General features: G+C 50.0%; 1 protein-coding gene across 1 annotated transcript in view; it reads left to right on the top strand.

The window, feature by feature from the left end:
* Positions 1 to 300: 300 nt before the first annotated feature.
* Positions 301 to 24,466, top strand: part of DNAH1 (dynein axonemal heavy chain 1) — an 88,834-nt gene continuing 64,668 nt past the window's right edge. Inside the window, exons 1-8 of the mRNA XM_081525153.1 lie at positions 301 to 680; positions 9,867 to 10,237; positions 11,036 to 11,108; positions 13,331 to 13,505; positions 13,934 to 14,090; positions 15,309 to 15,441; positions 17,705 to 17,866; positions 18,426 to 18,678. Of these exons, the coding sequence (XP_081381279.1) occupies positions 644 to 680; positions 9,867 to 10,237; positions 11,036 to 11,108; positions 13,331 to 13,505; positions 13,934 to 14,090; positions 15,309 to 15,441; positions 17,705 to 17,866; positions 18,426 to 18,678 (1,361 nt within the window). The 5' untranslated portion in view covers positions 301 to 643. The remainder of the gene's footprint in view (positions 681 to 9,866; positions 10,238 to 11,035; positions 11,109 to 13,330; positions 13,506 to 13,933; positions 14,091 to 15,308; positions 15,442 to 17,704; positions 17,867 to 18,425; positions 18,679 to 24,466) is intronic.

Here is a 24,466-nt window from a genome sequence, read left to right as displayed (position 1 = left end):
CCAGTCTTTCTGCTTTAACCTGCCCTCCAGTCCCTCTGTCTCGGGTTCACAGTTCTACTCCAGCTGAGTGTGTCCGGAGGTAAGGCCCCTTTCTCTCCACCTCCCGATTATGGCTTGGTCACAAAAGCTGGACCGTGACCAGACAAAGGGACAAGGATGAAAGTACTGGTTGTCATGGCAACCTGGCGGGTTGCTGAGACCCAGGGGAGGGGCTTGGCTCTGTGCCTGTGCCTAGGCATCTGGACGACCTCCGAGCATGAGCCAGGGTGGCCCAGGGGCTCACAGGGATGCCGCTCCTGCGTGGGGCCCACCAGAGCTGCATGAACAATGGCAACCTCACCCCCCACGGTGGCACCTGCTCCTCCAGCCTCCCTGGTGGCCCCATTATCCTGCACCTGCTGCCCCCGCACCACACCTGCTCCCCAGCCCAGGCGCCCTCCCCAAGGCATTCCCTGCCCATCCCCGGGCCCAGCTGCCTGCTCTGCGGGCCAGCCAAGAGGGGCTGTGGAACCAGGAAGGGGTAGCAGAGTGGGCCCTGGGCCAGGGCAGAGGGTCCCATTGCCAAACCAGCTCTGCTTGACCAGTAGCATGTGTGTCCATAACAAGACCTCCATTCCAGGGCCTCAGTCTGCTCATCTGTAAAATGGAAGCAACTGTTCCTACCCTCAGGGCCTTCAAGGGTAAGTTCCTTCTGCTTGGAAGGAGATCTGAGGCCAGGATGTCCCCAGAGCTGGCTCAGGGTGGATGGCTGAGTTGGAGAGAGAAGAAGGAAGGGGGCCATGTGGGGTCACCTCTGTTAGACCATGTGGAGACCTGAAGGCCTCCTGCACACTTGACAGCCACTGTTTAGACGTGGAGATGACATTTCCCAGCAGCCCCTCATGGGGCCCAGTACAGGGTACTGGGCAGGGGACCTATCAGTGCCAGCTTCTTGAGTGGCAGGTCAAGAGTATCAGGGAAAGTGGACACTGGGGCAGGGACCCCCCTCCCACGGGGAGAAGGAATGATGCCAGAGGATGGCCTGGGGGCCCCTGGTGATTCAGTCAGTCAGGTCAGGTAGGGACACTGAGATACTGGGAACTGTCGATGTCTGGCTCTCTGATATCCCCTGCCCGACTGGATGGTGGAATAGAAGAGGGTCAAGGGGATGGGTGGAGTGGGAAGCTCTGGAGGATGCCCCTGCCCTTCCTGGAGAGGGAAGGTGAGGCCCCTGGTCACTGGTGTTTGTCTTGTGGCCGCTGTCCTAGTGTCTCCGTACACATTGCAGGACAGCCTCAGGGTCCCATCCTACTCTGCTATGACCTAGGCTGAGGCCCCCCTCTCCTCTTGCCACCTTGTTTGTGGACCTGGAGCATGGGAGCAGGTTGCCAAGGAGACTGCCAGCTGCAGCTGCCACCCTGGCTGTTTGAACACCCCTGGGCCATCGCCACTAACTGTGGCCCCACTTCTCTGATAATGAGGAACTCCCTCTCGAACAAACCATCTTTGCTGACCTGTCAGAGTTCCTTTCTGTTTTTGAATTTTTATTATTGAAGTATAGTTGATTTGCAATGTCATGCCAATTTCTACTGTACAGCAAAGTGACTCACTTATACACATATAGACATTCTTTTTTAAACATTCTTTTCCAGTGTAGTTTATCCCAAGATATTGAATATAGTTCCCTGTGCTATACAATAAGACCTTGTTGTTTATCCATCCTATATAATAGTTTTCCTCTGCTGATCCCACATGCCCAGTCCTTCCCTCCCTAACCCTCCACTCCCTTGGCAACAAGTCTGTTCTCTATGTCTGAGTTTCTTTCTGTTTTGTAGATAGGTTCATGTGTGCCATATTTAAGATTCCACGTGTAAGTGATGTCATATGGTATTTATCTTTCTCTTTCTGACTTACTTTACTTCGTGTGATAATCTCCAGGTCCATCCATTTTGCTGTAAATAGCATTATTTTGTTCTTTTTTATGGCTGAGTAGTATTCCATTGTGTGTGTGTATATACTATATATATGTATGTATATGTATGTATGTATGTATATGTATGTATATATGCACATATACGTGCATATATATGTGTATGTATATATATGCATGTATACTATATATACTATGTGTGTGTATATGTATGTATATATGTGTATGTATATATATAGGTATGTGTATATATATATGTATATATGTGTATGTATATATGTGTATATATATGCATGTATTCTTGCCTGGAGAATCTCAGGGACGGTGGAGCCTGGTGGGCTGCCATCTATGGGGTCGCACAGAGTTGGACATGACTGAAGCGACTTAGCAGCAGCAGCAGCATACTATATATATGTGTGTATATATATGTATGTATATATATATATATATATACACACTGTATTTTCTTTATCCATCCATCTGCCAATGACATTTAGGTTATTTCCATGTTTTGGCTGTTGTAAATAGTGCTGCTATGACTGACAGAGTTCCTTACACACTTCCTCTCAGAGGTCTGGAAAAAGCAAAGCCTTTGTCAAGAAAAGAGGTATTTGGGTTAGAGTAACAATCCTGGTGTCCCTCAGACCATTCTGTACAGGAGGCCAAGGTGCAGGGCTGGGCAAGGTTTGTGTTCCCTGCTCTGCAGATGGAAAAATGAAGGCCTGGCAAGGGAAGAGACTTGCCCAGTGAGTCGGGAGCAGAAACCAGGCCTCCTGCCCTATTCATAGACCTTTCTAGAGGTGGGCAAAAGGTCAGAATGGTAGTCAGGTCCCCCGACTCTGCAAACTCAGGCTCCCAGGAGGGGTGGGGGTATCTGGTGGGTCACAGGACTGAGATGGTTGAGGCCACCTACTCTACCAAGAAGTCATTCTGCTGATGCTCAGTGAGCTGCTTGGGGCCAAGTGGAAATCAGAGGCACTCAGGACCTAATTATGATGAACAGCTCTCTGCAGCTCCTCAGGCCCCACGGAAATGTCCCGTGGAATATATCATTGTCCTGAGGCTTGTCACCTGGAGCTTTGGCCCAGGCCTTTAGGGGCTGGCGGGAACCCCTCCTGGCCGCTGCTCCTGGTCAGCAGACATCAGCAGCCTGGACCTGGTTCACTGGCATGGTCTGGAATTGCAGGCCAGAGCGGAGTGGTAGGCTGGGGAAGAGGGTGTGAAATGCAGTCACATGCAGCTGGGCGGCTGTCAGCGGGCATCTTCAGGGTGATGGCCTGACATGGATGGCTCTGTCTCCTAGTCATTTCCTGTGGGTCCTTCCAGGAGTGATGGAGCTGGCAGGACTGCTGGGAGAAGCAGCACCCCTGGTCCCCACCACACAAGACCACCTTTCAGTTGGGGGATACAGCAGTGACCATTGCACGGTTGCCTCCTGAGTGGTACTGGCTTTGGTCCCCTGAGGGGAATGTGAGTGTGTTCTGTGGCAACCAGGGAGAGCTTCCACAGGAGGTGTAGCCTGAGATGAGATGGAAGGTGGTAGAAAAACCCAAAGAAGGAGATTGTGTCTGGGAAGCTCCACATGAATATAGGTGGGAGCGGCTTTGGACTGGGAACTGAGCATTCATGACTGAGTGGTCCTCAGTCCTCCAGCCCGCCCAGAGCTCCTTTCCACTCCTCCTCCCTGAGCTCTGGGCTTTTAAGGTATTGTCTGTCAGGCTGACCATGTGGATGAAAGGAGAATTAATTTGTCTTCATTTTTATTCATCAGAGAAAATGCTGGTGAGAGCTGCCGAGGCCAGCTGGCCAATGGCAGAGGGGGGAGGGTCAGGGGAGGCCTGGGCAAAGCTGAGCCATCTCTCTGATTCCCTCCATGCCTGTGACTTGGTTTCTCTTGGCATCAGCTCAGAGCTCCTGGCCAAGCAAACCAGAGAGAGATCCTGGGGTGCGAGAGGTTGGCTGGGGGCAGGTGGAGAGCGGGTAGCCCCAGGCACCCTGTCTGAATGCCTGTCACCCTCTGTTCTGGCTGGTTGGCCATGTGAAGGGCCCATTCTGCAGCCCATTCACACGAGGCTTTCATCTCTGCAGCTACTGAAGCATTCCTCCCGGCCTCAGTACTGCTAGCAGAAAGGCACAGGGGAGGGGGGAGCCCAGGCAGGCCATGCTCCTCAAACCCCTGGCCCAAAGGCATGGGCTTGGGCCAGGGTGCCCTGAGCAACCTGTCTGCCCAAGCCCCCCCCTCCCGAACTCTTTCAGGAACCCAGCTTCTCCCCATTTCAACAAAAGCAAGGTCACTTTTAACAAGAGCAACCCATATAATAGGGCAAAAGGCTGCCCTCCCACCACAAAAGGGGCAGGAGCCCAGGGTGGGGTCATAGCTCAGCCCCTTGCTTCTCTCCCAGGGAAGGAGTGGACACGGCAGCTTCTAGGGCAGGGCAGGAAGATCAAAGGCTGAACTCAGGCCCTGCCACTGGAGAAGATGGCATTTGAGGGTAGGCACCTGAGACCCAGGAGAGCAGGGACTGACCCACAGTCCCCTGCTGAGGAAGGGGGCCGTTACGTCTACTGCCCACCCCTGCAGAGGGGCAAGGCGGAGCTGGCAGGGCTGCTGGGGAAAGCAGCACTCCCTGCTCCCCCGACTCAAGCCCACCTCCAGTTGAGGGATACAGCCAAAACCATTGTGTAGCAGAGGGTGAGTGACTTTGTGAGCTAGATCTCCTGAGAGTGGACCCTTTCTTCAGTGGCTTGTCCATCGGTCCAGAAGCTGTGGCCCCTATGATGTCACCAACCCGCTGCGTTGCTTGGCAACTTTCCAGGATTAGTGCTCTGCCCCTGTCATCCCTGACGTCCCACCATGGGCTGAGGTTGCCCTGGCAACAGGATGGGTACTGCAGCTTTTTGGAAAGCTGTACCCGGTGCAGGAAGTGGCAGGCAAAAGAGGAGAAGCAGGTGCCTCTCTACAAACTTGAGTGGGGTACACAGCCTAGCCCTAGCCCTACTGAGGAGCCAGTCTGCCCAAAACAGGGCTTTGGGGGTCTCTGTCCCCTCGAAGAGCTGTGGCTATTCTTGCTTTCCATCCCCCTCACTCTCGTTTCTTCTTTCTGCAATGGTCACCAACTATCTATTGTGTGAATGCCAACAAGAAAAGCAAAGTAAACCATTGTTCAGGCTCAGGAAAGGTTTTATCAGCATTGGGTCTTGAAGGATCAATAAGAGTTGGCCAGGAGTAGGAGTTGGTGAAGAGAGATGTTCTGGACAGAGGAAGCAGAAGTCAGTGCAAAGTCTGAGTTATTGTCTCAGCATGTGCATGCTAAGTTGCTTCAGTCACGTCTGACTCTTTGTGACACCATGGACTGTAGCCTGCCGGGCTCATCTGTCCATGGGATTCTCCAGGCAAGAATACTGGTGTGGGTTTCCATGCCCTCCTCCAGGGGATCTTCCTGACCCAGGGATCGAGCCTGCTTCTCTTAGGTCTCCTGCATTGGCAGGCGGGTTCTTTACCACTAGCGCTACCTGACATTCTCTCTAGTCACAGCTTTTACCCTGCTTCTGGGTTCTTTATGACCTGGTCTCTCTGGCTCTCTCCCACTAAGTAGACATTTTATGGCAGGGGCAGGGTCCAGTTCAAATCTGGATACTTAGTCCCCAGCACAAGCCTGGCACCAGTCAGCATTACTAAAATGTCAAATAAAATCAGGCATTTGCATACATAATAAGCATCAGATCCTACCACGCCCCCCATCCCAACACTAACCTGTCTTATCAAGCCTGTTTCTCCATCTGTGAAATGCAGCCAGTTCTGAGAAGGCTCTGGGCAGGGATTCTCAGGTTGAGGTGGAGTTATTTTTTACATTGTCTTTGCTTTGTAATCCACCTGTTCTCCTTCTAGAAAAAGGGAAGGACTGGTGGATGCAGAGGGCATCTGTATACCTTCAGATCCCCAAATTCTCAGTATTGGGCACATCCACTGCCCACCCGGAGGAGGGCTGAGGTGGAGTTGCAGGTGTGTGTGTGTGTGTGTGTGTGTGTGTGTGTGTGTGTGTGTGTGTGTGTTTAAGCTGAGTCTCAGGTGGTGGTGGGGGACCAGAAATGACCCTTTCCCACCGTGAACTGAGCATCATTCTGACATCTGTGCCTTACATACAAACTTCAGTTGTACATTTGCCCAATTATTCTTCCCATGTTATTTATATAGCTTGGATTTTTGTTGTTATTGTTTTGTTTTTCTTTCTTCTTTTTTTAACCAGGATTCAGAGTGGACCCTTTAGAGTTGCTCACACTTTGAAAACAGCTTTGGCCATTTTGTCTCTTTCTCTAGAAAAGTCTGGGAGGGGAGATGGATAATGGAGGCTGGATTTGAGAGCCTAGACGGCTGATGCTTTCCCGACCCCCATCCAGCCACCGGGAGGTGGCCCAGTCCAGGGTGGACGAGTCTGGGCGGGAGGAACCAAGTCTGGCACTGTGTAGGGGACACCAGCGCAGACCTGCGGAGGTTTACTGACTGAAGCTCCCGCGAGCCTTGCCGGATGGTCCCGCCCCTTAGCAACGGACCCAGCGTCTCTCCCTAGAGTCGGGTAGCGGGACCCCACGCCGTTTGCGGTGGAGCCGGTAGGTAGGTAGGTCGGTAGGTCGGTGGGCCTGCGGGATGGCAGGGCCAGCACCTGCAGGGGGACCTCGATAAGGCGCGGAGGGCAAGTGTACAAAAAGAAGGACACCCTCCTGGCTCAGGGTTCACATCCCTGCCCAGGAGCCCGCAAGCGGGTTTTGTCTTTGGTCAGTGGCAAGGGAGTGGGGCACACTTTTAAACAATCTTGTAGATAAGTTCCATACTGACGAGACCATTTTTTAATTTTTTTGCTCCACCTCCATGCTGAGAATGTAGTCGTCTCCCTCTCCTTTCCCATGAGGAAAAGAGCCAGGTTTCTGGTCTCATCAGCCATCCAGTCCCTCTCCTGAGCCTGACCACTGTCCAGTCTTCTTAGTCCTCGGTGTCTTCATCTGTAAATTGGTAGAGTGCTGCTGCAGCTGTCTCACAGGGCTTACAGAGATCAACTTCCTCCCTTACTTTCCCCATTCATTCAGCTATTTGCACAATCACTCACCAAATTGCTTTCTAGGCACCTGCCATGTGCCAAGCCCATGCTAGTCCCTTGCTAGGTTTTGAAGTTCCAGAGATGAATGCTACTTGAAAATTGTTGCATTTGAGCTTGAACGGAACCCTAATATGTGAAACAGATATAAAGGCGCAGGGTCCTTGTTAACTCAGGGGTGGGTGGCTCAGAAGCCCTCGTGCTTAGGCACTCACCTTGCTGAACCTCAGGGCTCCTTGGCACACAGTTTGAGAACCACTGTTGTGAAGCCAAGGACAAGGGTCTTTAGGCTAGCCCAAGGTGGAGACCTCAGTTTCTGTTATGGTTCTGCCACTTCTTGGCTGTGTGTCTTTTCCGAGTTTCTTAACTTCTCTGGACCTTAGTTTCCTTGTTTATGGAGTGGTGATTCTAGTAGTACCTGTCCCTTGTTCATCTGTGTCCATCCAGCCGAGTGCCTGGCAGGTGGTCAGGTCACACAGGGTTGAATGTCTGTGAATCCAACCCGAAGCTTCCTCTGATTCAAACCAGTAGGGCTCCCAGGTGATCTTACTCGGGAGTAACAATAACTTGCATTCACATTCCAGTTGTGCCTTTTGAGCAGGTCACTTAAACCTTCCTGAGCTTCGTATTGCCCACCTCTGAATCTCTGAGAATTGAGAATAGTCTCAGTTCCCACCTCAGAGATTTAAACAAGATGATGTGTGAACTCTATCTAAGCCCCCAATGCCAGTCACCGTTCCCAGCGCTGCACCTTCCAGGGCCACCTTGCCCTCCTACACACAAATGAGAGGGTGTCCAGCAGAGGCGTTACTGGAAACCATGTCTACACCCATTCTCATGTACAGGCTGCCATCACCTGTGAGGCTGTGACAGGAGGCAGAGGTCTTTCTGTCTGCCTGCCTGTCTGTCTGTCACTGGTCCTGTGCACAATGGTGAAGTCCAGGTGTCCAGAACTGGGTGAGATTGGAAGGGATCTGTCGGTCCTTGTGTGGGGCTGAGGGATGGAGGGGAAACAGGAGTCTGAGTCTGCACCTCCCTCTTACATCTTCTGACTTGGGACACGCCTGGATGCACATCCCACTGCCAACCTACTCAGAGGGAAAAGGCCCCTGGGGCAGCACGTCCACCCATCACCGGCTCCTTTTGCCCCCAACAACACTGCAGCTTCCTGGACACTTCTGCACCTGTTACATCTGTCAGTCTTGTAACATACCAGGAAACAGCCACGCGCGTTCAAGCCTATCTGAGAACCAGGGAGACCAGGGAATGGAATGCCTTTGTGTGGGGCTTTGACCTAGCCTCTTGAAGGCATGCTCTTTCTGTTTGGTGATTTTGTTCAAAGATGAAGCAGCTATCTGTGGATTTCCAGCCATGATGGGGCCAAGCCCCAGTGGGTCCTTTGTCTTCAGGATGCTCTGGGAAGGGCTGGCGACAGTCAGACAGGTGGGCCAGATTCAGTGTCATTTTCAGCACCTGCCCCTGCGGACCACTGGCCACCAGGGAGTAGATTCAGGGAGCAGAGTTCTGGTGGGACATGCTTGACTGGTAGAGAGCTGATTGGCCTTTGGCCTAGCAGTGTGGGGCTTGCTGCCAGAGCACCATCTGTGCTTCCTGTGCCTTCAAGTGGTCTTGCCAACTCACCACCCCCTTCTTAGAAATGGACTCCAGCAGCTGCAGGGTGCTTTGACACTGCTGGATAGCCTTGCCCCAGACAGTCTGGCTGCCCACCCCACCCTTTGGGTCAGGCCAGGCAAGATTCCCCTGCCATGAACTAATAGGGGCCTACCAGGCTAAAATGGAGATAACGGAGCACCAAACACGCAGCTGAAACAGAAGCCTGTCCCACAGCTTCTGCATGCAGTGGGTGGGAAATGGGACAGGGCAGTGGGAGAGGGCCTTATTTGGGCCAGGCCTCTATTTCTTTTTGTTGAGATGCCCCCCTTTTAGCTGACATTTCTGTTGAGATCATTGTAGACTGACTGCCTTTAAAAAAAAAATTTATTGAATATCGTCTATTTACAATGTTGTGCCAATCTCTGCTGTACAGTGAAGTGACTCAGTTATATACATATAGCCATTTTAAAAAATATTCTTTTCCGTTATGGTTTATCCTAAGGGACTGGATCTGCTGGAGAAGGGATAGGCTACCCACTCCAGTATTCTTGGGGTTCCCTTGTGGCTCAGCTGGTAAAGAATCTGCCCGCAATGCGGGAGACCTAGGTTCGATCCTTGGGTTGGGAAGATCCCCTGGAGATGGGAAAGGCTACCCACTCCAGTATTCTGGCCTGGAGAATTCCATGGATTGTATAGTCCATGGGGTTGCAAAGAGTCGGACATGACTGAGCAACTTTCACTTCACTTTTTCAGGAGATTGGATCTAGTTCCCTGCGCTATACAGTATTACCTCATTGTCCATTTATCCTGTAGGCAATAGTTTGCATCTACCAACCGCAAACTCCCAGTCGATCCTTCTCCCTCCTCCCCCACCCCCCACCCCTAGCAACCACAAGTCTGATCTTTATGTTTGTGAGTCTGTTTCTATTTCATAGATAGGCTCATTTGTGCTATGTTTCAGGTTCCACATATAAGTGATATCATGTGATATTTGTCTTTCTCTGTCTGACTTACATCACTTAGTATGATAACCTCTGGGTCTATCTGTGTTTCTATAAATGGCATTATTTTGTTCTTTTTTTTTTTGCGGCTGAGTAGTATTCAGATTAGGTGAATACTCCCCTCTCTGTTCTCCATGCCTGGGGGCTGGGGCATATTGTGGGGTGGCCGCTTAGACATCCTTGTACTCTGGTGGCCCTGGGAGCTGAGCTGAGGCTGACCAAGGCCCAGTGGACATCAGTATCTTGTCCTAGGAACTCTTGCTGGGACATCACCCTCAGAAAGCAGCATGGAGCAGCCTAACAGAGAAGGCCACAGCCCAAGAAGGGCCGCTCAGGGCCGAGAGTGCAGGTGGACCTCTGCGGGCCCTGAGTGTAATCTGAAAGACCTGGAGCATGACCTGGGGAGGATGCTTCAGGGACCAGATTCTGGGTCGCAGAAACTTCCTCCAAGCCCTGACCCTAAGACCCCACCTTTGCCTCTGCCCATGACCCCACCCATGCCCTCAGACTTGGGGCAGCCCCGGAAGTTGCCCCTGACAGGCACTGACCAGAAGTACCCCCTGATGAAGCAGCGTGGGTTCTACTCTGACATCCTCAGCCCTGGAAGCTTGGATAAACTTGGGGTGAGTGTGGCGGCTGTGCACTACCAAGCCTGAGCCTTCCTGTGGATTCCATTTGCCCTTTCTTCCTTTCATCCATCCATCCATGCGCCTATCACTCTAGCAGTTTTCTACCTACCCACCCATCGGCCCATCCATCCCTGGTGACAGGACACCAGGATTGGCATCCATATGTCCAGTGTCATGGAGCAGTGGGTTGATGGGGAAATACTTCCCCATCTCTGGCTGGGGAGTGGGTCCTGGGACAAGGTCGTGTACAGCTGAGATCTACAAGATAGGTATGAATTTGCTGGGTAGGATGGGGTCTGGAGGGTGTTCCAGGCCGGGGGAACAGAAGGTACAAAGATTGGAGATCCCTGACAGGCCATGGCCCATGTAGAGGAGTAGCGAGACGGAGGGCGGGGGAGGACGGAGAAGGGATATATATAACTAGGGGAGGGAGAAAAGAGCCCCGTGGGTCCGGTACAGCCTTAGGATGCTTTTAGGCAGAGGACCTCTGTCTTGTGGCCCAGCCCCTGGACACACGCCAGGACTATTCCCAGAGTGAGGAGGGGGCCTGTGCATGACCAGAGTGGGGTTAGGTCAGGGTGTCCCAGGTGCCCATAGCTTGTCACCCACTTTGGCCTCGGAATGAGGAATTGTGCAAATTCCTCTCCATTGTTTCTTTCCCATCCCTGTTCCTGTGCCCTTGGAGTGCAGCCTAGTGCGCTCAGGGAAGACACTTGGCCTTGGGGGTCCTTCCAGATCCTGCCTGTCCTCAGGATGTTTATGCTCCCTCAAGGCTGTGGGGTTTGGTTTCAGGAAGTGTGCCATGGCCCCTGCACAAACCTGGACCTCCTGGAGCAGGCCGACCTTGACAAGTTCACCCCAGAAGGTCAGTGCCCAGTGGGGCTGGGTGGGTGGGTGCCTTTAAAAGCAGGGCCTCTGGCCTGAGGGAGATTGTCTCCTCTTGGCTGAGGGTCTCAATTTCCTCAACGGTTAAAATGGGGATAATAAGACACAAGGTGCTTTGCAAGGGCCCAGCTCATGGTGAGTGCTCACTGAAGCACAGCTGCTTAGTCGTTACTCTTGGCAAAGCTCTATGTGGCAAGGGTGCCCAGATGCACTGGGGCTGCTGAGGTCTGGAGCCTCATTTCCCTCAGCCTGGACAGGGACAGTGGGACACTGACAGTTATATTTCTTGCCTCCCCTGGAACACGGGCTTGGAGGAGTTCAGGACTGTGTCTGAGCTGTTATCCCGCTCGGGCCACAGTACCAGAAACAGAGCTTGGAGCAGGAAGGTGCCGGGGAGGTCACTGCTGGGGAGGGGAAGAAGGATGCTCCTCTCGGGCTCCATGATGAGTCTTGTAAGGTCTGGGACAGGCCTGCAGGTGCGGGGCAGCCCCCAGCACCAGAAGGGAGCAGAGGGTGGGTCCAAGAGAGGCAGCGAGCAGGGAGGGGCCCTGAAGGGCAGTGAGAAATTGGGTGGGACCCTCCTGACTGGCCAGCAGGCAGGACACCCCTTTTGATCAGGCCCAGATCCTGCATGGTCCCAGCTGTCTGCTCTTCCTCTCTACCCCTAGGAGAGGCCTGGCTGTGCGCTGGCACTGTCCAGACTCGCTTTCTTGGGATCCACAGGCCTCTTGGGGGGGGGGGTGTCTCTGACTCCCCAGAGGTGGCAGAGGAAACATCACATGTATGTGCCTCTGTGCAGTGATCTGAGGATGCAGCCTACTGTGGTCAGCAGTTTTACAAGTATCTGTGGCCCAGAAAATGGCTACAGACCACAGATCAAGAGCTGTGGGGGGCTGGGAATGGTGCTCCCACCATCCATGGTGAGGGCAGGGACAGGAGAAGGGTTGGTCATCAGCTTTGTATGCCCACCCACATGAGGAAGAGCAGCCCAGAAGGGTCACAGAGTGGTGGTAGTCAGGGTTCATGGCAGAAGGCTGTGTGGAGGCCTAGGAAGATGCCTAGGGCTCTGGACCTGCAGGGACGGAGTCAGGGGCATGGACTGGGCTTTGCTGTCCTCACCCTGGCTCTTCTCAGGAACCAGGCCCAGAAGCTCAGGATTTTGGGGGTGGAGTGTGTTACGGACCCACAGGCTCAAGAGCAGATGATTAGGGATCTGAAAACTGCCTCCGGGCCAGGGCTTTTTGATAGCGTGGGATTCCCTGAGCACCTGACAGCTCTGATAAAAGAGCCGACTTTGCTGCTGGGGGATGGCCCCTGCTCAGCCTCTGGAAGCTTCTGTAAAGCAGGTACCCCCAAGGTGGACCCTCCTGCAATGTGGCTGCATCTTGACCCCAGAGATGTGAGGCCCAGGGAGGGGGTTACTAGGGCCTCCCAGGGGAGTGGTTGGGGGCCATCACTGAGCAGTCCAGAGCGCCCCCCTCCATCCAGCCCTGGGAAAGGTGGCTCATCCCCCAAGGCTTTTCCCCACACCCCCTCCCCACCTCTCTGGCTTGCCTGAGACTCTCCTTCCCACTTAACATCTTGAGTCCTGGGAAACTGAAATATCACCCTACCAGTGAGTCTCTTTCCCCAGTACCCTGCCCTCAGAACTGGAATGGAAGCCTGTCTGAGGAGGGGTGGCCATTTTGTGACTTGGGGGATCCCATGGGGGCAGGGTGGCAGTGCTATCCCCTCCTACAGTGTCCAGGATGCCTTAGTCTGGAGGCGGTCCCAGTGAGTGCATGGCATTCAGACTCCGAGATGCTTGGCAGGGCCTGTGGAGTGGGGATGGCAGGAACCCACCCAGACAGGCAGGGAGCTACCACTTCACCTTCCTGTCCAGCTGTAATCCTGGCTGATCGTTTGATTCAGCACCTGACTTGAGCAAAAGCCGCTGGCACCAGGGTTATGGGCAGCATGGAGGAGAACGATCGAGGAGACTGGCTCTGGGCAGGGAGAGCACAACCCAAAACAGGCCTGCTGGAGCCCCTTGTCCCCCAGGCTCAGTATCCCCCGGGGCTCCCAGTGTACATCTGGCCTCTCCCTGCCTCAGGCCCACTCTAAACTCTCCCTGCCTCAAAGCCACATGCCTGCTCCCTGCCCAGCATGGTGCTGGGGGTGTCGGGCCCCAGCCTGAGCCCCTGCCCCTGCCCCTGCCCACAGTCAGAACCTTTGAGGTTTCTAAGGACTTCGAGGAGCGCCTGGAGCACGAGCGCATCGGGTCCACCACCAAGCTGCTCACCCAGACTGACTTCCCGCTGCAGGCCTACGAGCCCAAAGTGCAGGTGCCCTACATGGTGCTGCCAGGCCAGTGCCCCCGCAAGATTGAGATCGAGAGGTATGACTGGGTCGGCAGTGGGAAGCGGCATCTGCCCACCGCAAGGGGTGACGGGACGGTAGGCAGCTAGGTGACCATCTTCACGGCAGAGGTTACCAAGATGGGTCTGTCTGCAAGCGTTCCAATCAGCTCTTCTAGCTCTTTCGTTTCTTAATGGAAACATGTTGCTTTCCTTGCTGTAAAATCAGGGAGGGTGGCTCTTAAGTCAATGTGGTGGAACTGCAGGCAGGACACAAGGGTATTTGGGGCCCTGGATAGTGGCTCCTGCCACCACCCCACTTCCTGATGGATTCTAGAGAGCACAGGGCCCTGGAGGGGTCCCCGAGCCACACCTTTCCTGCCTCAACTCCATGGGCCCTGGCTGACACCCAAGGGGGCAACTCACCTGAGCTGAGCTGTCATGAGATCCCTTTGTCTCCCTCGGGCAGGAGGAAGCAGCTTTACCTGAGCCTGGACATCGAGCAGCTGCTGGCCAACGAGGGCATCGACTCCGACAAGCTCATGCCCAGGCACCCAGACCCCCACAACCCCCAGACTATTGAGCAGGGTCACGACCCACTCTTCCCCATCTATCTCCCACTGAAGGTGAGTCCAGCATCCATGGAGAGCTGATGGTCAGGAGATGGGGGTGCAGGACCCGAGCAGAGGGGTCAGATTCAAAAGGGGAATCCCCTGGCAATGACAAGCACTTGCGTGTCAAACAGGACATCGGCATAATCAGAGCGCTGATCCCACTGCTCCACAGGGGGAGTTTCAACATCCTAGGCTGGGGCCTGGTGGGCGGGGGTGCCCAGCATCCATGGGACGTTGATTCTCTGCTGCTTCTCTGGGAGATTGGGAAGCCTGTGTGCGTGAGTTCTGTCCCCACCCCCTCCTCGGGCACCGAGAAGCGGCCCGGGGGGACTGTGGAGTAGTGTTCAGTTCCCTTTGACCACTGCGTCTGGGGTCACTGGGATGGAGAGAGCTGGAGTAGAGGAGGGCACCGTTGTAGCCTCTTTGGAGTTCTGTGGGGAAATGGAGTCCAGGGAGGAGAAAGAGAGAGCATAGCCTGCTCTGGTTTTCACCCACCTCCCTGCCCTTCTCTCCATGGCCCTGACTGTCTCTTGCCTGGCAGTGAGTCTGGGGAGATAGAATGGAATCCCGATGCACATCACCCTCCTGACAACCCAGATCTCCATCATTTCCGAGTCAGAGTGGGCGCTCAGGAAAATCCAAGGACTGCCTCTTCGACTGATCCTGAGCTGGGTGGTCCTGGCCAGTGGGAGAGAGGGCCTGCTCTGAGTCCCCAGTCTCCCCTCTGCCTGAACCTCAGGGTGACTGTTTGGACACGGTTTCACAGAGCCAGACCCCACAGAGCCCTGTGAGCAGCAGAGGAGGCACTCGGGCCACTGGTCCCCAGACTTCAGCATCTGCATCCGGGGAGGAGGCTACTTGGGCATCTCTAGCCTTGCATACTCTGGAGAAGGCACTGGCAACCCACTCCAGTACTCTTGCCTGGAAAATCCCATGGACGGAGGAGCCTCGTAGGCTGCAGTCCATGGGGTCGCTAAGAGTCGGACACGAATGAGCGACTTCGCTTTCACTTTTCACTTTCATGCATTGGAGAAGGAACTGGCAACCCACTCCAGTGTTCTCGCCTGGAGAATCCCAGGGACAGGGGAGCCTGGTGGGCTGCCATCTATGGGTTTGCAACGAGTTGGACACGACTGAAGCGACTTAGCAGTAGCAGCAGCCTTGCATGCTCAGCCCACAGGGGCCGCCAGGGTGAGCTGCCTCTGCCCACCACCTGCTGTTTTCTCCCAGGTGTTTGACAACGAGGAGTTTGACTGCCGGACTCCCATTGAGTGGATCAACATGGGCTTGGAGCCAGGGTCTCAGAACAGGAAACCTGTCCCTGGCAAAGCCCTCCTGCCCACTGACGACTTGCTGGGGCACGGTGAGCAGGGCCAGCGGGGGCAGGGAGGACAGGATCTTGGTCTGCACCATCCTGTCCTAGCAGCAACCCAGCCATGGACTCCTCAGCTGTCCTGGGCCTCAGCTGTGGGAGGTGGTGGCGCCACATTTTGAGGCCTCCCTCCCAGCTGGGATACAGGCCAGTGGGGGGCTGGCCGCACAGGAGGAAAGGCAGGGACCAGGGATGACATGGATTGGTGGGCTGGTGAGGGGACAGCTGGGTGGTGTCTTAAAAAAAAGTCTTTGATTTATTGGTAATGAAAAATATGCAACTCTATCACCCAGAAACTCTACCGCCCCACCTGTATCTGTGGCCTCTTGGCTTTCGCCTCCGCATGGACAGCACATACACTATGACACACTCACATACTTGCTTTCAAACACACACACTCACAAACCCACTGTCATCATGCTCACCCACCATCCCTCACACACAGGTACACAGTCATATGCACATTTTTGCCGCACAAACACACATGCCGACAGTCACCCATTCACAACTGCTGTCACACCCACACGCACATCCCCACAGTAATGTTGCACACTTTTGCCAGACCTTAAACTTGTCTGTGTCTGTCCCTCCTTTGGTCCCAGGTCTGCCCTGGCAGCCTTGGACGCTCTCTCCAGTCTGCTGCCGTCCAGAACAGAGCCAGGCTGGCCTTCCGTGGTCCCTGCCCTGGCCTGTGTGACTAGTCTCCATGTAGGCATCCTAGGAAGGTCTGGGTCTTGAGATTGAAGGTGGCCATACCCTTGTGCAGGGCAAGGGCCTCTCTGCTCTCTGCCCAGTGCGTGGATATGCCTCTGTGGAGTGGGGAGTGAGCCCAGTGGGCCAGCGCCCAGGCGGGGAGATAGGACTCTTAAGAGCCACGCTGGTTCTCAGACTGCTCAACCTCCAGGGGGCCCACAGCAAGTCCATTGTGCAAGCTGTAAGTTTGTGTTTCAATTTAAAAAGGCATTAATGCTGGAATCAATTTCTCTGAACTAGACAAGAAACCCAGAATGTTCCCTTTACTTTGGACTTAATTACAAAAATAATTTAACTCAATTGTTCCCAGATCTCCAATTCTTGGTGATAAAAGCAGAAAGTTTGGGGCTGCATTAACCTTAAATGCACCAGGTAGTGGCTTCCCCGAGGCTTTTCTGCCTATTCCGCTTCACACGGCCTGGGCCCTCCGCGGCAGCTCTCATAGGAGGGACATGTCGGGAGCCTTTCTGCCAGGGACTTCTGCTATCTGCTGGGGGGCTTCTCGTGACACCTTTCCCTCTAAGTTGAGCCAAGAACAGGTCAGCATTTTCAGGAAGGAAACTAATTAGGACGACAAGGGAAAAGTCAAACAGAACCAAAGCCGGTGAGGTTTATCACACAGCAAACTCCTGTCCTCACCTGCCTGGCATCGGGAGCACTTCCTCGGAATTCCAGCCTGGAGAGGATGCATACACAGTATGACTCCAGGCTCTGCGAGATATTCAGACAGGGTGACTGGTCAGAGAGCGCTGGGGGCAAAGGTGCTATTTTAGGCAGAGATGATTCTCCAAGGAAAAGCCACTTGAGCAGGGAATGAGCCAGCATCAAGGTGATGCGGGAGAAGGCTGTTCCAGACAGAGGGCACAGCTGACGCTGAGGCCCTGAGGTAGGAGCAAGCTCTAGAGTCAGGAGTAGCCAGACATCCAGTGTGGCTGGAGAGGGATGAGGGAGGGAGGCAGTGGCAGGAGTTGAATGAGAGGAGTCAAAATTTTCAGCCCAGGGCGTGGGCGCTTTCTGACCAAACAGGCCCCGAGGCCCACTCAGAAGCTATTGCAGGGGAGCCATCTTCTTCTACCCTGCCCTGCTCTGATAGAGGGGCTGGGGGTTCAGCTGCCACATGCAGCCTCAGGACTTCCCTTGGCCTTGAAAGGGTCCAATTGGGATGTGGTGAGCTTTACACCTAGATCCTCAACAGGATCTGTTGGCTTCGGGCTTTCCTGCCTCCTGGTCCCAGCCCCGTTGGCCTGTGTCTCTCACTGCCCTGATGGAGCCATACAGAGACCAGAGCAGAGAGGCCTGGTTCTTCTGGCCCCTCCTGCCCAGCTCAGCTGGGAGGAAGCAGGCCCCCCACTCTGCTGCAGCCAGAGAAGGGGAGTCAGTGTGGTGGGAGAGAGGCCAGATCAGTGATCACCGAGACCTTTCCTAGCACCCAACTGGCCACATGCAGCAGCCTCTCTCCACCCCATAGCGGGAGCACTGATGGACTCCCGTCCTATTTCAGAGGACCCCAAGAGTCAGAAGCTGACATACAAATGGTGCAATGTTGGTGTCCTGGACTACGACAAGGAGAAGAAGCTGTACCTAGTGCACAAGACGAGTGAGGATGGCTTAGTGCGAGATGAGACAGGGCAGCCTATCCTGAATGGAGGGGTCACGCCTGAAGGTACGAGGTCTCTGCCCCTGCCTCAGGCAGACCCCTAGCTCAGGCCCGGCCTGGCCTGTGGCTGAGGCCAGGGCATAACCAGCTGCGGTCTGAATTCCCCCTTGCTCTGTTGTCCTGGGGCTGTCTGTCCCCCAACCAGTGAGAATCAGAGGACCCACCACTCAGAGACCCCAGGAAGGGCAGCTGGTCATTATTTGATATGTCACCTCTGAGCAGCTGGCAGTGGTGTTTTCAGTGTCATGTTGAGAAGGAGCCTGAGGCCCATCAGTGAGTGATGTCCGCCCTGGATGTGGCATCCAGGAATGGGCAATGAATAGCCCACCCCTGTGAAGCCCCTTCTCTGTGCCCTGCTTTTCACAGTTTATAAAGCACTTTCACCTCCAACCATGACAACCTGTGATGCGGGCAGTTTAGGGAGCGTTGTCATACCTCTTTCACAGATAGGATGGGGTCACTTGCTCGGGGCCACCATGCATCAGTGGCAGAGCCAGGCTGGAATCTAGTGCTTCTGCCCAGAGGGCCCCACTGGCTGTTCCTTTGTCCCTCCACCCAACCCCAGGAAGGCCACCCCTCCTGATCTGTCAGTACTGGGTGCCAAGGATCCAGCTCCTCTTCTGTGCTGAGGACCCACGTGTGTTCACACAACGTGTGGTTGAGGCCAACGCCCTGCGCAAGAACACGGAGGCGCTGCTGCTGTACAACCTGTACGTGGACTGCATGCCCTCTGAGGGCCAACGGCTCGTCAATGAGCAGAGCCTGAACAAGATCAAGCAGTGGGCCATGAGCACGCCTCGGATGCGCAAAGGGCCCTCGTGAGTCCTCCCCACCCAGACCCTTCCCCCCACCCCAGCAGCACCACATCCAGGGAGTTGTCCAGTAGGGAGCTAGTGCTGCCCTGTCTGTGGGAGGGGGACTCCCCCCTTGCTCATCTGTTTGCGGCTCTCTTGCCCACTGCACTGTGGACTTCTTGGACCCTGAACAATGCCTTGTTCAGCTCCAGGTCTCTCATTATCAATATGGACTCATGGATTCTTAATTTTATTTCAAGGGTTATAATCTGTTACTACCATTTTTAATTTTCACTCTCAAATTGTCTCAGAGTTGGCCAATGGGAGCCTCTTCAGGCTGATTCCTCTTGTTAATGTTTCTGTTATTCTTCGAGCATGTTTTTACTTTCTGGCACAGCAAGAAGTTCCAGGGTCATCTTGTATTTTCCCAGACCCAGCCCTGAAATCCACTGTTTCTCCAAGGGGCCCTGGTTCCTCTTGGTGGGGAATTGCATTTAGAAGACAAGATTTTGGCATTAAGATGTGCTCATTGCCCCTGGGAAATCAATGCTTTGAGGCCCTAGCAGATAGACCTAAGCTATACATATTATTTATTTTACATTATATCATATTATAGTGTTATATTACTTTATGTAACATATAGCCTTCACACATATGTCTAATTATTATATATCTATCTATTGATCTGTTAAAAATCATGAGTTCATACTGATACCTTCACATTTACTTCAAACCACAGGCCTCATTCTTACTTGTACTTGTTTTTTTACTTCTTTTTCTAAAAGAAAATTGGCTTTTATTATTCATAGTGTATTTACTTATTTGCTGAGACCTAGGATACACAGAAAGTAATTTCAGTTGCTAATCCGTGCTCTTTGGAGGATAAGCTCTGATGAATAATCTTTGATATTTGTTTAATTTTCTTTTTTCTTTTTAGCCTGGGGGCATATGGTGCAAATACTAGGTTCAGAAGTTACTTGGTTTAGTTCTCCCCATCCTCCTGAGTGTGATTCATTCATTTGATGAACTATAGTTTGGTCCGTTTATTTTATAAATATAAATAAATACATATATGTGTGTATATAGAATATAAGCATAGTATGAATATATGTATATTATATTATAGAATATATATAATTCATATATTACATTATATGTAATATGTATGTATTGAATATATAGAAAATATACAAACATGTATATATTTTTAATATATAATATATATACACACATATAAAATATAGTTAGTATTATGCATTACACAAAGTGATACAGTCAGAGATTTGTTACTCTTCACCCTCATTCATTCTATCCACATCTCCCATCTTTTCTACTGTATTCTCACCCATAGGTAACCAGTGTCACTAGTTTCTGGTTTATCCTTTCTGTATTTCTTTTTGCACAAATGATATTCTCATATATATATTTCTTATCCCCCCTGTTACATGATGAGTAGCACACTATAGATACTCTTTTTCATTTTGCCTTTTTCACTTATGATGCATCCTGGGAATCAGCCCTTTTCAGTTCATTGATTCTTCCTTCATTCTCTTTTTACAGCTGCATAGTCATCTGTTGTGTGGATGTACCATATATCATGGTTTATTCAACCATTTGCTAATACATAGGCATTTAGGTACTTTCCAGCATTTTTCAATTACAAAGAGTGCTACAAATGAATAATCTTGTGCACTTGTATATTGATACTGATGGAGGTGTGGCTTTAGTATTCTCCCACACTCCAAGAATACCGGAGTGGGTTGCCATTCCCTTCTCCAGGGGATCTTCCTGACCCAGAGATTGAACCTGGGTCAATCCCATATGGGTATGGGCCAACCCACAATATAAAATTCACCATTTTAACCATTTCTAAATGTACATCTCAGTGACATTAATTACATGCACATTATTGTCCTGTCATCACTACCATCCATCCACAGAATGTTGCATTACTTGTCCACAGAATCATGCATTACTTGTCCTTTTGTGACTCCTCCTTTCATTTAGCATAATGTCTTCTAGTATCATCCATGTTGTAGCACCACATCAGAATTCCCTTCCTTTTTAAGACTGAATAATATTCCATTGTACATATATACCACATTTTGTTTGTCTATTCATCTGTTGATGGACACTTGATTGCTCCTGTTTTTTGGCTCTTAGGAATAATTCTGCTGTGACCATGGATGTACAAAGATCTCTTCATGTCCCTGCTTTCTGTTCTTTTGTGAAAAAGTGGGGTTCCACTTCATTTCCAAAAGCAGAATTACTAGATCATATGGTAATTCTATTTGTTGCTATGTAGCTTTTGTCTCATTATCATAAATTCAACTCTGTAATTCAGCTACACTTGGAGGGGATAAGGAAAACATAAAACCCAAAAATCTGCAGTGAGAGCACAAAGATTATAGGCTATTATGAGCAGATGGGAGAAGGAATGGTCTGGTGGTTAAGATAAAATACAAGTCAAATTTATTAGAGTTATCCACAGTCAGTAATGGCGAGCTTCTTGGCAGTCTTGCCAAACCTGGTGCTTGCCAAACCCAAAGCATTCTGTGGTTTTCTCAGTATTGATGCCCTCCTTCACCTTGCAAAAGACCACGTGCTTGCAGCTCAACCATCCAGCCTTGGTAGTGTACATGAAAAATGGAACTGTTTATGTGGGTCCAGAATTTGCCATGTACAAGATGCTAGGACCCATTGCTTCAGGGTGATACTTGTTATCAAATTTCTTCTTGTAGTTGACTTACTGCCAGTGCTTCTACAGGATATGAAGTCACCACCCAGGTACATAAATCCTGGAATAATGCTGTGACAGTAGGGACCTTGATAACCAAATCCTTTCCCCTCAGTGCTCAGAATACTAAAGTTTTCCGCTGTCTTTGGAACTTTGTCTGCATATAGCTCAAAGGAGGCATGGCCCAAGGGCCCACATTGACAGTGAAAGTGTAAGAACACCGTGGGGTTGACCATGGTGAGGTGGTACAGGGTGGCTCCAGGTGACATCGGTGGTGTCACCAAAGCCCTATTTTTAATTTTTTTGAGAAACCACCATCCTGTTTTCCATAGCAACTGCACCATTTTACATTCCCACAGCAGGGCACAAGGGATTCAAATTTCTCCACTTCCTCACTGACGCTTGTTATTTTCTGGGTTTTTTTCTCTATAGTAGCCATCCTAAAGGGTGATTTTTATTTGCATTTTCCTAATGCTTAGTGATGTTGAACATCTTTTCATGTGCCTATTGGCTGTTTGTGTATTCTTATTTGGAGAAATGTGTATTCAAATTCTTTGCTTATATTTTTGGTTCTTTATGTACTCTGGATATTAATCCCTTATCAGATATGTGATTTGAAGATATTTTCTCCCATTCCTTGGGTTGTCTTTTTATTCTGTTGATAGTGTCTTTTGTGTAACCAGGACACAGAGGTTTTCATTTTGGTGAAGTCCAGTTTGTCGATTTTTCCTTATTGTTTATGCTTTTGGCATCATGTATAAGAAAATCATCACCAAATCCACTGACGTGAACCTTCGTTCCATGTGTCCTTTTAAGAATTTTACAGTGTTAGCTCTTATGTTAAGATTTTTGATCCATTTTGAGTTAAATTTTGTATATGGTCTTAGGTAAGGGTCCAGCTTCATTCTTTTGCATGTGAATATCCAGTTTACCCAGCACTATGTATTAAAAAGGCTGTCTTCCCCATTGAGTGATGTTGGTACCCCTGTTGAAAATCATTTGGTTATATATGTGAGGGTTTATTTCCGGACTCTCTTTTTTATTCCACTGGTCTATCAGTCTGTCTTTATGCCAGTACCACATATTTTGATTACTGTAGGTTTGTAATTATTTCTGAAATTGAAAAATGTGTCTTCCCAGTTTATTCTTCTCTTTCAAGTTTATTTTGGTTATTTGGGGGTTCCTTGAGATTCCACATGAAATTTAGGATGGATTTTTATGTTTTTGCAAAAAAAGTTGTTGAGTTTTTGATAGGGAATTGCCATGCTTATTTCTCCATGTGAGCTCTAGTATCAACTTTTCTAGGTCTGTTTTGGAAATTCTTGGTATTTTTATTGGGATTGAATTATATTTTTAAATTATCTTAGGTATAGCTGATGTCTTTGGGATCCTAAATTGACCTATCCAAGAACAAGTCATGTTTGTCCATTTATTCAAGTCTACCTTTGTGTCTTTCAGTAGTGCTTTGAAGTTTTATTCATGTAGGTTTTGCATATTACTCATTAAGTATTGGATTGGCCAAAAAAGTTGGTTTGCATTTTTCCATGCAGTGTTACGGAAAAACCCAAATGAATTTTTTGGTTAACGCCATATTTTATCTTCTTTGTTGTTGTTATGAATGGGCTTTCTCTATTATTACGTCTATTGATAGATTTCTTTGTACTAATTTACATTTTGTTACCTTCCTGAAATCACTTATTGTTTGAGTTTATCATTGATTCTCTTGGGCTTTCTAAGTGCACACTATCTAGAAATAGAGATAGTTTTACTTATTATTTTCCAATTCTTATTTTTCTGGTTGGGCTTCCCCAGTGGCTCAGCGGTAAAGAATCCACCTGCAATGCAGGAGCCTCAGGAGACACGCATTTGATCCCTGTGTTGGGCAGATCCCCTGGAGGAGGGCATGGCAACCCACTCCAGTATTCTTGCCTGGAGAATCCCATGGACAGAGAACCCTGATGCATTACAGTCTATAGGGTCGCAAAGAGTTGGACACAACTGAAGCGACTTAGCATGCATGCATTCTTCTAATTACTTTCTCTTGTCTAATTGTATTCTCTAATACCTCCAGTACAGTATTGGATAGTAGTGGAGACAGTAGGCATCATTACCTTTTTCCTAATATTAGTGGAAATATCTCTAGTGTTTCTTCCTTAAGAAAAATGCTAGCTTTTGGGTTTTGTTTATTTAATAATGTACCTGTTGATTTCTGTTTTCTTAAATTTTTGTCATATATTTCTAAATGCATTTAAATGTATTAAAAATGTCATACATTTTTAAATACCAATGGAGATAATCATGTTTGTCTCCTTAGATCTATTCCTATGGTGAATTATATTAATTGATTTCCTGATATTGAGTCAGACATGACTGAGCAGTTGGAACTAAACTGAATATTGAAACAACCATGCAGTCCTTTAATAAATCTCACTTAGCCATGGTGTATCATTTCTTAATGTGGTATTAGGTTTTGTTGGTTAATAACCTATTTAGAACTTTATCATTGATATGTGATATTGGTCTGTAATTTTTTTTGTACTGTCTTTAACAGGTTTGAAGCAAAGTTATACTTGCTTCATATGAAGAATTTTGACATTTTCCTTCAGTACTCTGAAACAATTTATATTGCACTGGGGCTATGTGGGCATCCTTTCATAAACCATTTGGACATGGTGCTTTTTTAGTTTTTCTATAACTTAATTTTTCTACAGAAATTGGTCTATTTAAGCTTTCTTTTTCCAATTGAGTCAATTTTGTTATGTTTTATTTCTCTAGAAAATTATCATATTGTCTAGATTTTAATATGTATTTACATAGAAATTTGCAATGTGATTTAAAATCTTTTTCATTTTAACATTGTCTTCCTTAGTCACCTCTTATTTTGTAGAATTATGCTCTCTTTTTTACTTTATTAAGTTACTTATGATTTGTTTGGATTGTTAATTTAAAAACATAGGATTTAGGATTATTAATTTGATTGACTGTTTCTTACATCTTTATCATTCTACTTTTGTTTTTATTATTTCCTTCCTTTTAGCTTATGTTTTGCTATATTCATAGTTTGTGTGCACGTGT

The sequence above is a fragment of the Giraffa tippelskirchi genome, chromosome 9 (genome assembly GCF_054371585.1).
Source record: "Giraffa tippelskirchi isolate mGirTip1 chromosome 9, T2T-mGirTip1v1.2.pri, whole genome shotgun sequence".
In the NCBI taxonomy this organism is placed as follows: domain Eukaryota; kingdom Metazoa; phylum Chordata; class Mammalia; order Artiodactyla; family Giraffidae; genus Giraffa; species Giraffa tippelskirchi.
The sequence above is the reverse complement of the archived record's forward strand: the minus strand, read 5'-3'. Positions and strand labels throughout refer to the sequence as shown.